Source organism: Gavia stellata, chromosome 1, assembly GCF_030936135.1.
Source record: "Gavia stellata isolate bGavSte3 chromosome 1, bGavSte3.hap2, whole genome shotgun sequence".
NCBI lineage: Eukaryota > Metazoa > Chordata > Aves > Gaviiformes > Gaviidae > Gavia > Gavia stellata.
Window position 1 is genome coordinate 9611832 of NC_082594.1, and position 14327 is coordinate 9626158.

The 14327-nt window shown below is 39.4% G+C and overlaps 1 protein-coding gene across 3 annotated transcripts in view; it reads right to left on the reverse strand.

The window, feature by feature from the left end:
* Positions 1-14327, reverse strand: part of GRM5 (glutamate metabotropic receptor 5) — a 274277-nt gene that overhangs the window by 141023 nt on the left and 118927 nt on the right. For all 3 annotated transcript variants that reach the window (XM_059816107.1, XM_059816101.1, XM_059816093.1), the window contains exon 2: positions 11991-12240. In XM_059816107.1, the coding sequence (XP_059672090.1) occupies positions 11991-12240 (250 nt within the window). The remainder of the gene's footprint in view (positions 1-11990; positions 12241-14327) is intronic.

The window sequence follows — 14327 nt, forward strand, 5'->3', positions numbered from 1 at the left end:
TCTGTCTCAGACAATCAAAGAGCTTTCTCTGGGATACATCCTGAGCTCAAGATGAGCCTCTTTGAGAAATGCAACTGTCAAGTACAGCCTGCTATAAGAAAGCCTCATAAGAACCAGCAACTGTTTCCCTGCCTGGGATCTATATCCCAACCCTGGGAGGATTCTGGGGCATTTCAGAGGAGAGCTCAGAAGAAAGATGTGTGGTTTACACTGGTCAGTTGGAAATACCTTGGCTGCCTTCCTGAGGGTATGACTTTCTGCACTTCTGAACTGAATTATTGTAGTTGAACGACACGCAGGCTCTGTGGTACCTGCTGCTATTTGTTATTGCTGTTGTTCCCAGAGTGCTTCTTTGGACCTATTGTTTTCAATTGGGAGAGAGGAGTTAATGCTTTGTGGAGTATGAATCATTTAGTCTTCTGGCTACAAGAGCACAATGAGAATGAAATAGCAAACTGTCACGGAGCTTCTGGCTGCCAGTAGCTGAGATTGGCATATTAACGTCAATGTAGTGTAAAATAACGGGGGGAAATGATTAGAAAACACTAATTACCTTTACCCAAGCCCTTGTACTGGGAGATCCCCCATGACAAGGACTTATGGAGCAGCAAGAAGTAATTAGATTCCTGACAGAGCAACTGCTACATAAGTACTTAAGCTACCTAGTTTCTTATTATTGCTACATAACATCAGTTCTGTATCTCATAGTAAAAAGTAAAAATATACATAAGCCTTCTTAAAAGTTTCAGCCAAGAGATGACAGCTTCAGAAGCAGTTCTGTCTTTGATTTTTTTTTATTCAAAGAAAAAAACCAACTGTGTATTCATTGCTCTCCTTCTATGTGAGTAATCAGCTATTGACAAAGCTAGGTGAACAACCTTCGGTTAGTGTTTTGGTTTCTGGACGTTGACTTCTATTCAGGAGTTTCTAGATGTTTGTATAAATATCTGCAGTCAGAGCAAGTAACTAAATAACACATTTTAGTATGTTACTTCTGCTCAACCCTCCAAAAATCTCTACTAAGTGTACAGCTAACCTTAAGCCCTGCGTTTTGGGACAGTCATCCTTCTCAAGATATTGCTGAGCTGACAATACATTACAGTATCATTTTCATCATGTCAAAAATGCTCAGGTAAAATCAGGTTTTGGGTGCTTAACATACACTTTTTGTTACTCAGACAACTTCTGATGCACATTCGGCTATGAAAAAGTGAACTGATTTAGCCAAACCCTGAAACCTTTGAACACATGTAGAGCTTGGAAAATGATTCAAACAGAAACATGCTTAACTTACTTTATTTTAACTGCTAGGATACAAGGAATAGTTTTCCTTTTGGTATGCATTGGTAGAAATATATTAAAAATCAGCCTAGCCAATCATGGTTAAAAAGAGTCAGCATCCAAGCTTAAGATTGATTTGTGCATATCAGCACTTAGAGACAAAGAATGTTTAACAGCATGCTAGTTAAAATGTGTTAAATCACAATGTTTTATAACTATACATTTTCCCAGGGTAGAGATGACTTACTCGTTATGATTCAGCGGGTCTCCACTTCCTTCATTGTTACTAATCAACATGAATAAATGTTGAAGGATATGGCGCCTTAGTAAATATAGATTTTATTTTCTTATCTTTGCATTTGTAATTAGAATACTGTTCATTTAATCCATTCTGTTATTACAGTGTTTCTAATTAATAGGAAAAGATAACAGAATCCAGCTTGGGCTTTATTCCTTGAAATAGTACATACTTTTTTATCTGCTTTTCCTGAAAGCAGTATCTTCTTGCCAAGATTTATAATGTCTTTTCAAGGCAGTAGTGAACTGAATTCCACCAGAATGAGGTTTAGAGAGTTTTGATATTTCATCCACGTTATCAGTCGCCTTCAGCCTTAACCTCTGGAGACTCAACGGCTTCACTAGGAACTATCAATTCAGCCATAGTGAGGAGAAATGCGCTGCTGTGTGTGCTACTTTGTCATTTTAATAGAGTGATAGAAAAATGAATTACACCACAAGTTTACAAATCAGAAGTTTTCATTACTCCAAGTAAGATTCTTCCATAATCACTCAGCAGCATTAGTGAGATGGGTTCCTTGGTATAAATCTCTGCCGCATGGGTAATGTTTTTATGTTCACATCTTCAGGGTGTTTTAAGCACTCCTAAATCATCTCAAACGTGGAGTCAGAGAAAGCATCTCTCTGCTTTTCTGATTCCCACTTTCCTTCTCTAACCGAAAAATGGAGCACGTGTGACAATAGCCACAAAGCTGGGACAACTGAATGAATCCTAGTGATCCAGAACTTCCTTCCCTTTACCTGCCACACACTTTTATCCTGTTTATCTACACAAAGGACCTCTGGGGTGAACAGAATTGATGGCAGATTTGCAGAGAGAAGAGACTGTTCCTGAACCACATGATCTCGAACAGATGCTCTTTATCAGGAGGTGGTAACCTGGAGCTACAAACACCTGGGTCCTCCCCTCTCATAAATACCTTCTCTGTATCCAGGCAGGCGTGTGTGGTTTGTGTGTGTGCAGTGAGTCACTATTCCTAGGTGCAGACTCTGGGGTGATGCAGATAAAAAAAGAAAGAGAAAAAAAGAAGTAATGGAAAATAACATACCCACACACTACAGAGAAAGATAATAGAAAGGAAACAGATCTTAACCGCTAATCAGTACCTTCCAGCAAACCTCTATTTGTCACAATGTTAACTTTAAAGGAGCAGAAATAGGTTTGGGGTTTTTTTGGACAAACATGTGCCAAGCATTTAATGGAGATCATTTTATGCTGACTTAACTTCACTAGCCGAAAGTCTATAGCTGTTCTAAAGATCAGAAAATCTCAAGGACAATGCTAGCTTCCATCCTGTTCAGACTACCTTTAAATCTTTCTAGGAATATATACTGGATCACATTTTCAGTCTTCGTTTTAATGTTTTAAATAGTACCTTTTATCATGTAGCCTACACAGAATGGTGGAATAACAATGTTGGAATTTAAGATCTCAATTCTTGAATTCTCATTTTTGAGAAGAAAGCATCTCATCTTTTCTCAAGATAAAATAGAAAATGTTTTCATTGTTCCAAGAGTATTTTTAGTTTCTTATCTTAGACTTGGAAAAGTGTCTTTCACCCTCAAAATAAGCTCACCTCAGAAAATTCTCTGTGGGCATTACCTAACACTCTCAGAAGACGTATTTGAAGAGAACAATCTTAAGTGAGCCACCCATAGACTTTTCCCATTCTGAGTTTTAATAAGCTGTTGGATAGAGTGGAGCTTTGAAGTTGAAAGTAAAATCAGAAGCACGTACTTCTTGTGGGATAACAGAGATGAAGTCACAAATGGACACAATTTCCCAGCAATGCCACTGACTTGATTTCATGCAGAACTGCAAGTACGGGTCTGTTGGCAATATGGAGGTGTCTTTGAGATTGCCTTACTGTCTGTTTTTCAACTGTATAGGTCATCTCATGGATTTGTCCTTTTGCAATGAAAATAAATTTCATATAATGCTTCAGGATTCTTTGCCACCTCTTTTTCTGTGCTTTTCCCCATGTCTCATTTCCACTGGGAGAATAGAAATCTCATGTTATTCCAAAGCATAAAAGATGTTTTCATTTCGTAGTGAAAGTTGTCAAAGCAGATTGAGGGTAAGCATAAGTCTTCAAATATATAAATAGTAGTCTCAGAAAGGCAGGGAATTAACTGCTTCCTTTGTTCACATGGACAGGACAAGAAGTAACAGGCTTAAAAAAGCAGTTTAAAAAGGTAGGTTAGACATTAGGAAGAGAATAAGGACTAGTTAAGCATAGGAAATAGTTGCCTGAGGAGGCTGTGGAACTTTTATCTTTGAAGTTGGACTTGATGATCTTACAGGTCTTTTCCAACCTTCGTGATTCTGTGATTCTGTGAAAGATTGTAAGCAGATCTATACAAAGATGGATCAAGCGTGAATTAGGTAGAGATGATCCTGCAGTGCAGAAGTGAAAGACTCGAATGGCATCCTGAGTTCCCAGCCAGTGCCATTTTCTACAGTGCTAAGGCACAACACTACTCAAGTGTATCGACTGACAAAGCTACCTTCCCTTGGTTGTTAATGCCAGTCTTAAATAAGAAAGATCCGATCCTTCAGGAAGCAAATGATGTAATTGGACACTCATGATTTGTCATGTCATGAGAAGGATATATTCATTACCAATGTCAACTAATTATTTGTTTCCTATGGAGCAAGACTGCCTATTGAGCTCAGTGAAGTAGTGTTGCTTTCTTGTAGTACTTGAATCATCAAAAGAGCTTGGAGCCTCATAATCCAAAGAGCAACACAGGTACATAGTAAAATACAGTGTCTAGCCTGAGTTGCTCACTGTCCAAAGTAGTCATGAAAGAGAGTTATAGAGAAAAACTGAAGATATATAAATGTAATAACACATACAAAATCACTAATAAATATAGTAGCAGAATTAAAGCTCATCTCTCCTAGGACTAAGCTCTGCATTCATGATCTACTCTGTCTGTCCTTCTTCCTTTACACTTATAGCAGCAAACTGCACAAGGGCTTCCCTTACAAAGGTATCAACGTTGATTTAGGAGGTTCCTGAGCTGCAGATCAGTCATAGATTTAAGAATGCTCCAGGAGAACTTTGCTCCATCCTGGCCTGGTGTCACTTTTTGCCAGTCATTTTCTGTTGGCCACTTCCAGAAACAACACAATGATTTGATGGTCCTTTGATCTGACCTGATACAGCCATGTTTATTTTCTAATGTTATGTTTTCAGATGTGTAGGACCTGAATTTCCTCTCAGAGACATACACATCTCTTATTGACATAAATAGAAGGTGTGCTCACTTGCCAATATGCACACTAGGAAATTCTCTGATGTTTGCTTGACACCATGTCACACCCACACACACCCCGGGGGAGATACAGCATTTCTGCAAGGGCAAAATGAAGACATTCTTCCAAATATGCTTAGAGCTTACTCCCTACCTCCATCCATATTAGTGACTGTGAAATTAGACTGCAAGATGCAATATTTATTAGAAACAGATCAGATAGCTGAAAAAAAAAAAAAAGGATTTTAAAGAGACAAAAGAAGATTAAGAAAATCAGGTTGATTGATTTGCTTTCAGTGTAGAAGTTTGCCTCACCCATCTCCCTAAAATCCTCAAATATAGCTTGTGGGGTCCTTACTTATGTTAATCTTTTGTGGTTCATACCACAGAAAGAAAATGATGCTCCTTTCAGTTATTACACAAACGGCCTTAGCCAGCCGCTCTACTGCTTCCATCTGCAGCAGGACACAGCTGGGGGCTGCTATTGCTCCCCTTGAGGGTCTCTGAGCTGCAAGGCTGCCAGGTAGATGGAGACCACAAAGCTCCTTTTCAAAGCTAAGTTATTCTTTACCCTCTAGTCTGCTTTACCTCTAAGGACGTTGTTTGGATATAGGAGGGAAGACAGCTTTTCACTTCCCTAATCTCTTTTACAGCTCTAGAAAAGCAAACCTTTGTTTTACTTTTAAGTTCTTTGCCTTTTGGGTGGCAACGAAGATTCTGACTTAATGCTGCTAATTACAGTGCATTTAATTACTAGGTATAATATGATAGCTGCTTCCTTGGGCTACACATTGATGCCTGAACAAGAGAACTGAGAGATAAATAAATGAGTGGGCAGCAGACAGATGCCTCAGAGGAAATAGCGTGCACTGGAGGCTGCAGCAGGCTCCTATCTACCGTAGATTGAAGAAAAAGGGACCAGACTCCTCAGACAGGCTGGGGTTGCATGATTGTACTCTGAAAGTATATTTTTACCTGTTTATTTTGTCCCCGGAGAAGAGATCTGCACACCTATATTACATTTAGCATCCATATTTTTTTCAAAGGTTATCCAGTTAGAACTGTTCTAGATAGAAGAATTTTGGCTGATTATTTTTTTTTCTGAAGCAGCAGAAATAACCAAAAATTAATTTAGAGCATATTTCAGGTCTTCAAAATTTCATATCCTCATTTATTTTACAGGAACTTCTCTGCCACTTGGACTTGTACAAACACAGAAAAAGGCACGTTAACCCACATCATACAGCATACTTTCAGGAGGGAAATTATTACATCCTCTGCAGTGAGATCCTTCTTCTTCCAACAAACACTTTTACAACTCTCACAAAAGATCTCTTTTTAAATTATTGAAAAGAATTCATTTCCCTCAGATCATCTATCTTGCTTTAATTTTCCTTCAGCAATAGTTGCCCTTTTTGGTTGCTAACCAGATTTTCTTCATATATTGCTGAGTTTTCTATCAGCCAAATTACTTTTGGGACTTCCTGGAACTAATGGTCCTCCACATTTTATTCTCCCTCCTTATCCTCATCTCTGCTGATCGCCTTCTACTTAGCTGTTTTTGCTGCAACATCTGTAAGCCTCAGAATCAATAACAATTTCCTCCAGTCCACCTCCTCAGGAGCTAAGCAGGTATCTTTCTTTTATTAGGAGAGGTGGTTTGTGAAAGCTAGAGAATACATGCGCTGTTCTGAGAAGAATGGGCACTGCTTCCCTGGGCCTTCTGCCCTCTTGCAGAGATCGCTTGAATTGCTTGTGATCATCACGCTTCTAGAATCACCTTATCCACCTTCAGTTGGACATGCTCTGCCAATGCACGCTTGGGAGGGTTTCCCTTGTCCTGAGGCACAGCCTTTTGCCTATCACAGAACAGAGTGAATTCTGAAAATGCACGATGTGATTCTCAACCTTTACAAGGACATTTAAGGGGGTAGTCATCAAGTCCTGACTGCACTTCAAGGAAGCATGGAAACTCTGTGGGATGCCCTGTAGTTCTAGATTTCCCATCTCTTTGTTGCAGCTATTGTAACCAATACACAATTTTATAACATTTCTGTAAGCCCTTGACTGAATAAGTATCTAAGGGCCATGTGGAGATCAAATCACACTGATAAATTTTGCTGTGTTTCTCCAGCTGGATAGCTGAAAATCAGAATCAGTACTAGATCCTAAGGAAACATTTCCACCTCTGTTGATTTTTTTATTGGTTGTGTTTAATGTTTTCATTTTATATGAAAGGAAGTCCAGATAATCTTAATTAACTTCTCTTTACTCAAACAAGGTAGTTAATACCCTAGTAGGTCTGATACATGATACACACACTGAAACAGGAAGCATATGGAAGTTTCAGATCAATACTGCCTCTGGAATGCCATTTGGAACCTGGAGATATTGACCAAGCCACTTTACCCCTATATGTCTCTACTTTCCCTTCTCCTCTCCTTTAGGTAGGAAAAATCCTACTGTCTTGCATTCGGAATCACAAATCCTTTGCAAAATTTCAGTCTCTTGCTCTGTAGGTTTGTACAATAGCTACTTTTATGGTGTTAAATAAAACAAACCAGGGACATTCATCTCGTCTGGAGGTAAGAGGCATGCAAGGCCTGCATCCATGTATCTTAACACTCTTCTACCCCAAAACACAGTATCTGTGCCAAACTGCCTCTTGGTAACAATCCCTAACAGTGCTGTCACCAACACCATGCCCAAGTCCCATCCCAAAAGTGTTAGTTGCTATAGGACAAAACAATGCCAGTGAGCAAAAAAAGAAAAAAATTATCCAGTACTGCAGTACTGTTCTCTGACCCCATGTTATTTAGGACAGTTATAGTCAATATGCATAATGTCAGTTGTGGTGAAGAGTTTCTATTGTATTATTAAAAATCATGTGGACCAGCACTGTAACATATAGTAATTCTGAGAGATGTTTTGGAATCCTTGTTGACTAAAGGCATCGGATAAAATTATCACTGGCAAGAATTATCACAGAGGTTTTCTTCACACATCAGACACTAGCAGTCAAGAAGAGGAGGATGAAGGTGTTCATACAACATGAAACAAAATTTCAGCTATTGAGGACGACTATTACATAAAATGAGGAACAGATGAAAATCACCTATAACCAAATTGGTTTTATCTGTACAATTAATACTCCATATTTCCTTCTGAAATATGTTCCAAAGTTATTCTGCTTTGTGAATGTATTTTTTATTCTCTAATGAATTTTATCTGTAAGGATATCTCCTGGCATATGACCTGTGAATGACAGAAGCAATAAACACAAACAGATGAAGCCTGGTGTCCATATCTCAATTAAGTTGAATAATGGTTAGGTTAACATTTTGTTCACAGTTGAAAGTCAGCACACTCACCTTTTTATTTGAGGTTAAGTTCAATTCCTCAGGGTGCATGAGGTAAATATTTGCTGAGCATTTAAAATGTTTTCTATGAATCAAAAAGCTCTGGAATGCTACAATCGCTAATGACTTGCCATATTTCATCTCTGTCAGAGACAGGCAATGCAATTTCAGGAACCTGCATAGTATGTCAAGAGTGGAGTGTTTATTGAAGGATATCTTTTCTCCTCCCCTTGGGGCTCTACAGGGTGATTTATTTGATACATACTCTCCTTGGCCACTCCATTTTCTGTTTATCTGTGCATAAAACAGGTGCTATGAGAAATCCATGCCCTCCAAAAATCTCAGTATTTTTGCAAGACTTCAGATTGGAAATATTAGGGGTAAACCCAAATCAGAAATGCAACAAAAAAAGCTAAGCGGAAGTGGAAATGTTGATTTCTTCTGGTTTCCCATAGAGCTGCTGTGTGGCTTTGGGACTTTTGTTTTTTCTATACATTTGGAAAGAAAATAAAATAATTCTCCCTTTCACAGAACAAGGGGGAATCAAAATGCATTTGCGGGGTAACAAATAAGTATCCATTAGTAGGTGGAGTTTTCCGTGTAAGCCCATTGCATTTCAGTGACAGACACTCTCCCTACACTTGGAATGTCCTTTTATAACCTTCTCAGTTGAACGGCCAGCCCAGAACAACTCCAGGATCAGAGCATGAATGAAAGTATAAATCTTATCCTGGTCCATTTTCCTGCATAGCTTCACAAGAGAAATTAGTTGAATGAGCCTCTTTTATTTCAGATGTAGCTCTTTCTCCTTTGAGTGCTCTGAACCATCTGTTCTTTTCAAAATCTTGCTAAATGCCTTTTTTCCATATATAAGTGATGCACAAAAAAAGTCGCCAACATAATTTGCTTGTAAGATCTGGGTTTGTCCTGGTGTCACATCCATCCCAGGTCAGTGCCTTAGGCTGTTCTCCACAGAACCAACCAATCTAGCTCTGGACCAAGAGTTAAATATTCATAGACAACAGAGCCAAACAGCTGAAACCAAGAGAGCACACAGCATGTCAAGGTTCTGGAAAACGGAGCTTTAAATCCCTACAGGAACTCAGGCTATCAATGGACAAAGACATAATTGTCTTGCATCCCATCTACATGAAGAAGCCTTCCTGCAAGATCCCTGCTTTTTCTTTTTCTTTTTTTCTTTCCCTTTTGCTGAGAAGCCTTGAGATTATCCCACAGCAGAAGGTGAACATTTTTGTGAGAATGAATGTTTCTGTGTAATGTAAATAACTGTTCCACAACATCCCACACTCTGCACGTGAGTCTTGCTGCTCTGCAGGGACATAAAACACTCCGCTCTCCTGACTAAGGGTAACTCAAAGCAAAACGAAAGTCCTCCGTAGGCAAAACTAGTTGTTTTATTTCTGGCTTATAGCTGGTTTTAAAACCAAATCTGAACCAAATCTATTGAAAGGAGATGGGAGGCTCCTAGATCCTTGGGATCTCCCAAATGCAGAGCCATATGCAGAGCGAATACATCACTCCAGCTGTCCTCAGCTGTCTGATGTAGCCATAGGAATGGTCTGGTTGGATGAAGGTAAGTGCAACTAGTTTACATCTTTCCCCAGCAGCAACTGGCTAGAGACAGGTTAACCTATGTCTGAGTATCCACTTCTCAGCCATTACCTTGGAATCTCTGTTAATAAATAGAAAAGATAGGAAAAAAAAAGCTACACTTCTCTTTTTCTTTCTTTGTAAACACTTTCAGTTCGTGCTATGTTTTTCACAAATAAATTGTATAGTACTGCCACAGGCATGGACACACATAAATTGGTCCAACAGAATTAAGAATTTTTGTTTTAACTTCAAACAGTTTACAGTTTAGACTTCTGAGAGAAGCTATCACTTTCAATTTACTGAATGGAAGTCATATACTGAATAACAACTTTCTTATAATTAGGCATGACAACTCCCACTGCAGCTAGATACAGGTATTTTTCACTGAAAAAAAGCAAAGCCAGTTCTCTCTAGACCTTGCTTTTTTTAAGAACTAAGCTGTATTGCTCCATTATTATTCACAATCACTAGTTCCTGAAGTCCTTATTTATAAAAGCATCTCGGAGGGCTAAATTTAGCACTGCTGTACAAAAACAAATCCCATACAAAATTAAGTATGGTTTGGAGTCTGGAGGAGTTAAGGGCCAACATATTTTTTTGAAAACAATGCTTACATGCTTCTAAATTTGGGTACTGCTACAGAGAATTGGCAACTTCTTGTCTTCAGGATAAAAGAAGACAGCAAAGGTCATGAGGCATCAGATTCAGCTAGAGGTAGTGGGAGTTGGCATTGGCTGTGCTTTACTCTGAACAACTGGCAAGAAGGCTTTTCCACCAAAGCTAGTCATCAAGAGAGTCTTTGTAGAAGCCCTTTTCTAGAACATGGTTTCTCTGAGCTACTTGAAATGTCCTCATTACAAACAAGGGACCTAAGAAGGTACTATTTATCTCCATTAACTATAGAGGGAATCCTGATGGCTAGCCCACATGGAAGTGTCAAAATTTGTAGACATCTAAATACATTTAGCTGATTCTCACCCTGAGGGCTGTGGTCCCTTTGGGTGTCAGTCCAGAAAAGGACCAAGATAATCCATGGAAGAGCCTACAGATAAAATGTATTTGAAAGGAAGGGCAGACACAGTTGCTGTAAGACAGAGAAATTACTGAGAAATTCACATCTGAAATTGCTGAAATATAGTCTGATGCCACAGAGTAGGGGCAGAGGCAGGAGTCCGTTGTTGCCTTTTTGCTTTCCCCTTTGCCCAAGGGGGAAGGGCAGCTGTGTGCAACAGGGCGGACTGGGAATAGAGGCTGGTGTCCTACCAGTGGGACAGTCTCAGCGTCCCAGCTTCCAAGACGGCTGGGCAGAGCTGCAGTCCTTACAAGTTTCCCTGCAGGTCTCACCGGGACATCTGGTTTCACTGACACCATTTTATTTGTGTTCCTGTAGGGTTCATGTTTGGGACAGCATCAGGTCGTCCTTCTAATAATGCACTGGAGAGGCAGCAGGCCACATTAGCTGAATCCTGGTATGCTCCATTTTGTGGTTAATACACTGTTTTTCCTATCTCATTTAGGGTCCACTTGTTGAATATATGGCAAATACAAAGATCCCATTAGGTTTATATCAATATCTTTTACTTCTCTGCTTACTAGCCCAGGGTCTTTTCCCGCTGGGTGAACACATCTGAGTGAGTTTTCCTTTCTCCGTTTGGTGGTTAAGGAAGGAACCATGGATATCATTGAGCTAAGAGAAAAGATTACCTATATATTGCCTTTAAGACAGTATGGACATGTCAGGAAGAAAAGGTGATGGTTAACAAACTTTGTTTTGGGAAGATCTATTTCAGGTCCACCCAGAGGCCACATCAGCAATTCTTAACACAGTGTTACTCAAATGAGGCATAGCTTCAGGCTGTATATGTACATGGCACATTTCAAACTGCAACGAACAAGATGGATGATACAAACCAAAGGTTTTTGTGTCAGCCTTCCCTTACACAACGCTGTTGAGACTGGCCAAGCAGACTTGCGTTTGCCTGGAGTGTCATGAGAATGATGCATGTGTTTTGTAGAGTATGTACCACTATGACATGGCTGGCATTACTTCCTATCTTTTAGTTATGCTCCTGTATAGGAGAGACCATGAGTATATGCTTTACGTGTGCTTGACTGGACTGTCTTATTTTTTTACCCTACTCAGAAAAGATGTTGGCTATAATTGCATGGTATACTCACCTGCCCAGCAGCAAAAATTCTCCAGCAAGTCCCAGGCGCCTCATAGCCATTAAGAGCCCTCTCACCGTCATGCCTTCACAGAAGCAGGCAACTACTCTTGCCTTGGGCAGGTGGCTCCGAAGCTTTCGAAGAAGCTTGTCAAAGCTTTGTTCACCAGCATTGCTATAGATCTTGTAGGAATGTGCAATGCAGATCCCTTCCTTGGCCGCCATATCTTTGAAAGCTTCCATTCCACTTTCACCATAGTTCCCTAAATACAAACAGAAAAGCATATGCATATATTAAAATTTGCAGAAGCTTTTCTTGCTTTGGAAACAGCAAATATTTTAAAGAATACATAACATATCTGCATAGAGATCAGTGTACCAATCTTAACAAAATAACATTAACATTTTAACTTATTAATCAATTTTTCAAGTCAAGATCAACATATTTTCCCAGAAACCTCACTTCTGTTTAGGAGCCTGCATCTCTGTTGAAATCAAAGGTACCTCAATACCTTTGAGAATCTGGTCCCAAATGTGTACAACAATGTATGTATAAACTGCAGTCTCTTCTGATTCTCTTAAGTTAGCTGAATGTGGTCAAGTGCTCTGGGGTTTACTTCAGAAAATCTAAAAATATATATTATTTAAATATAAGCAAAACAAAGCAATGACTCATAACAACATGACTTTGTTCATAATGCAGTCTGAAAAGCAACAATTTTTTAATTATGCTGAAAGGTAAAACTTATCCTATGAAGAAAGAACTTCTGGTCACTCAGGAGAATGGGTGGCAAGACTGAGGATTGGCATTACAGAGATCGCAGGATCACTGATGGACTAATTGTACTTCTGTGTTTGGTTTTTTTTAAAATTCAATGTCTACCAACCCAACAGGAAAAACTTCATATTTTCTTCCAATCTCTTCTTCCCCTGTGGGACAAGCTGATAATAAATATTAACAGATAGATACATTTATTGTTATTTATTCTGTCTCACCAGGGGAAATTCTTCATTGCCGGGCCTACATAAAAGTCACAGTGCTTAAACAGTGGGTGTACTGATACCACTGACAATCATTCTGACCAGGATTGTCTCTCTGGTTCCCTGTGCTCCTCCATCTGGCTGTCTAAATCTGTTTCATGTCTCATTTAAATAAGAAGGCCTTTGAGGCAGGAAATCTTTCTCCAAAATATTGCCTTAACCCCTCAGTAATATTCCACAGGAACACAGTCAGTAAATTAACAAGACCGGGAGTGTTAAAGTAATGCTGTTGCAAGGAACTGCTGATCTTTCACTTATTTCTGTTAGTTTGCAAATGGAAGAATCTGTAAGGAAAATGCTTTCTTTTACCAGCATAGTTACAAGTATATAAGAGCACCGACAGGGAAAATGCATGTGAAGCAGTGAGAATCAGACAGCTGGATTTGGGCTGTCATCTGGTTTTGTGACCGTGGACATTGGAGCCACCAAGCATTCAGCTTGCCCACCTAGGGAACGGTCCCTGTCCTGCCGGTGCTAGACTTTAGAGGCTGTATTAGGCTCAGCACTGCATATGAACATAAAAAGCACTGGCTCCAGTCTGAAGATCTTACCATCTGAATAGCCAAAAGAGACAAAGAGCAGAAGAGAGGAAATACCATTACCTTCATTTCACATCAGGAATCAATCACTGAGACCTCAAAATTTCCAAACGGTACCCAACCGGAATGGCAACCTGAATGCAGATCTCCTTAGCTGATATGACTTTCATTTTCCTCCCTGCTGTGATCAGGCCTGATGGAAAAGCCATTACTATGCAAATTGTGCCTGGACAAAATGTCATAGGATTTTTAAACTCAGTTGTTGCAATGCTTCCTGGGAGTTGTAAATCAGGTGCCCAGTGCTTCCCCATGTGTCATGCTCTTAGGGCAAACTATGTTTCCTGTGATACATGAGCATCAAGTGATTCCCGTGAGACGCTGAAACAGTTCAGCTAGAGGTCGAAAATGTGGTGCCTCATGAAAGATGTATTATAGCCTCAGAAGTCAGTCTGAAGGAAAAATAGGGGTCAGTCACATATAACTCCCACCGGGCCCTGAGGCTATCTAAAATAAAATTAAGCTGTCTGACAGGAAATGCACTACTTCGTTTAAAATTATTCTCATTTAGGTCAATATGGATCAACATTAAACATTCTATTTCATTTTTCCTAACAGAAAATAAAAAGGAAAAAAAAAATATCAAACTTTGTTATAGAAGATCGAAGTTTGAGGAAACGCTGTTCCATAGCATATCTCAAAAAGACTGAAATTCTGAAGACTACATTTTCTGTCAAAAAACTGTCAATGGAAAATTCACAGCCAGGTCTAAT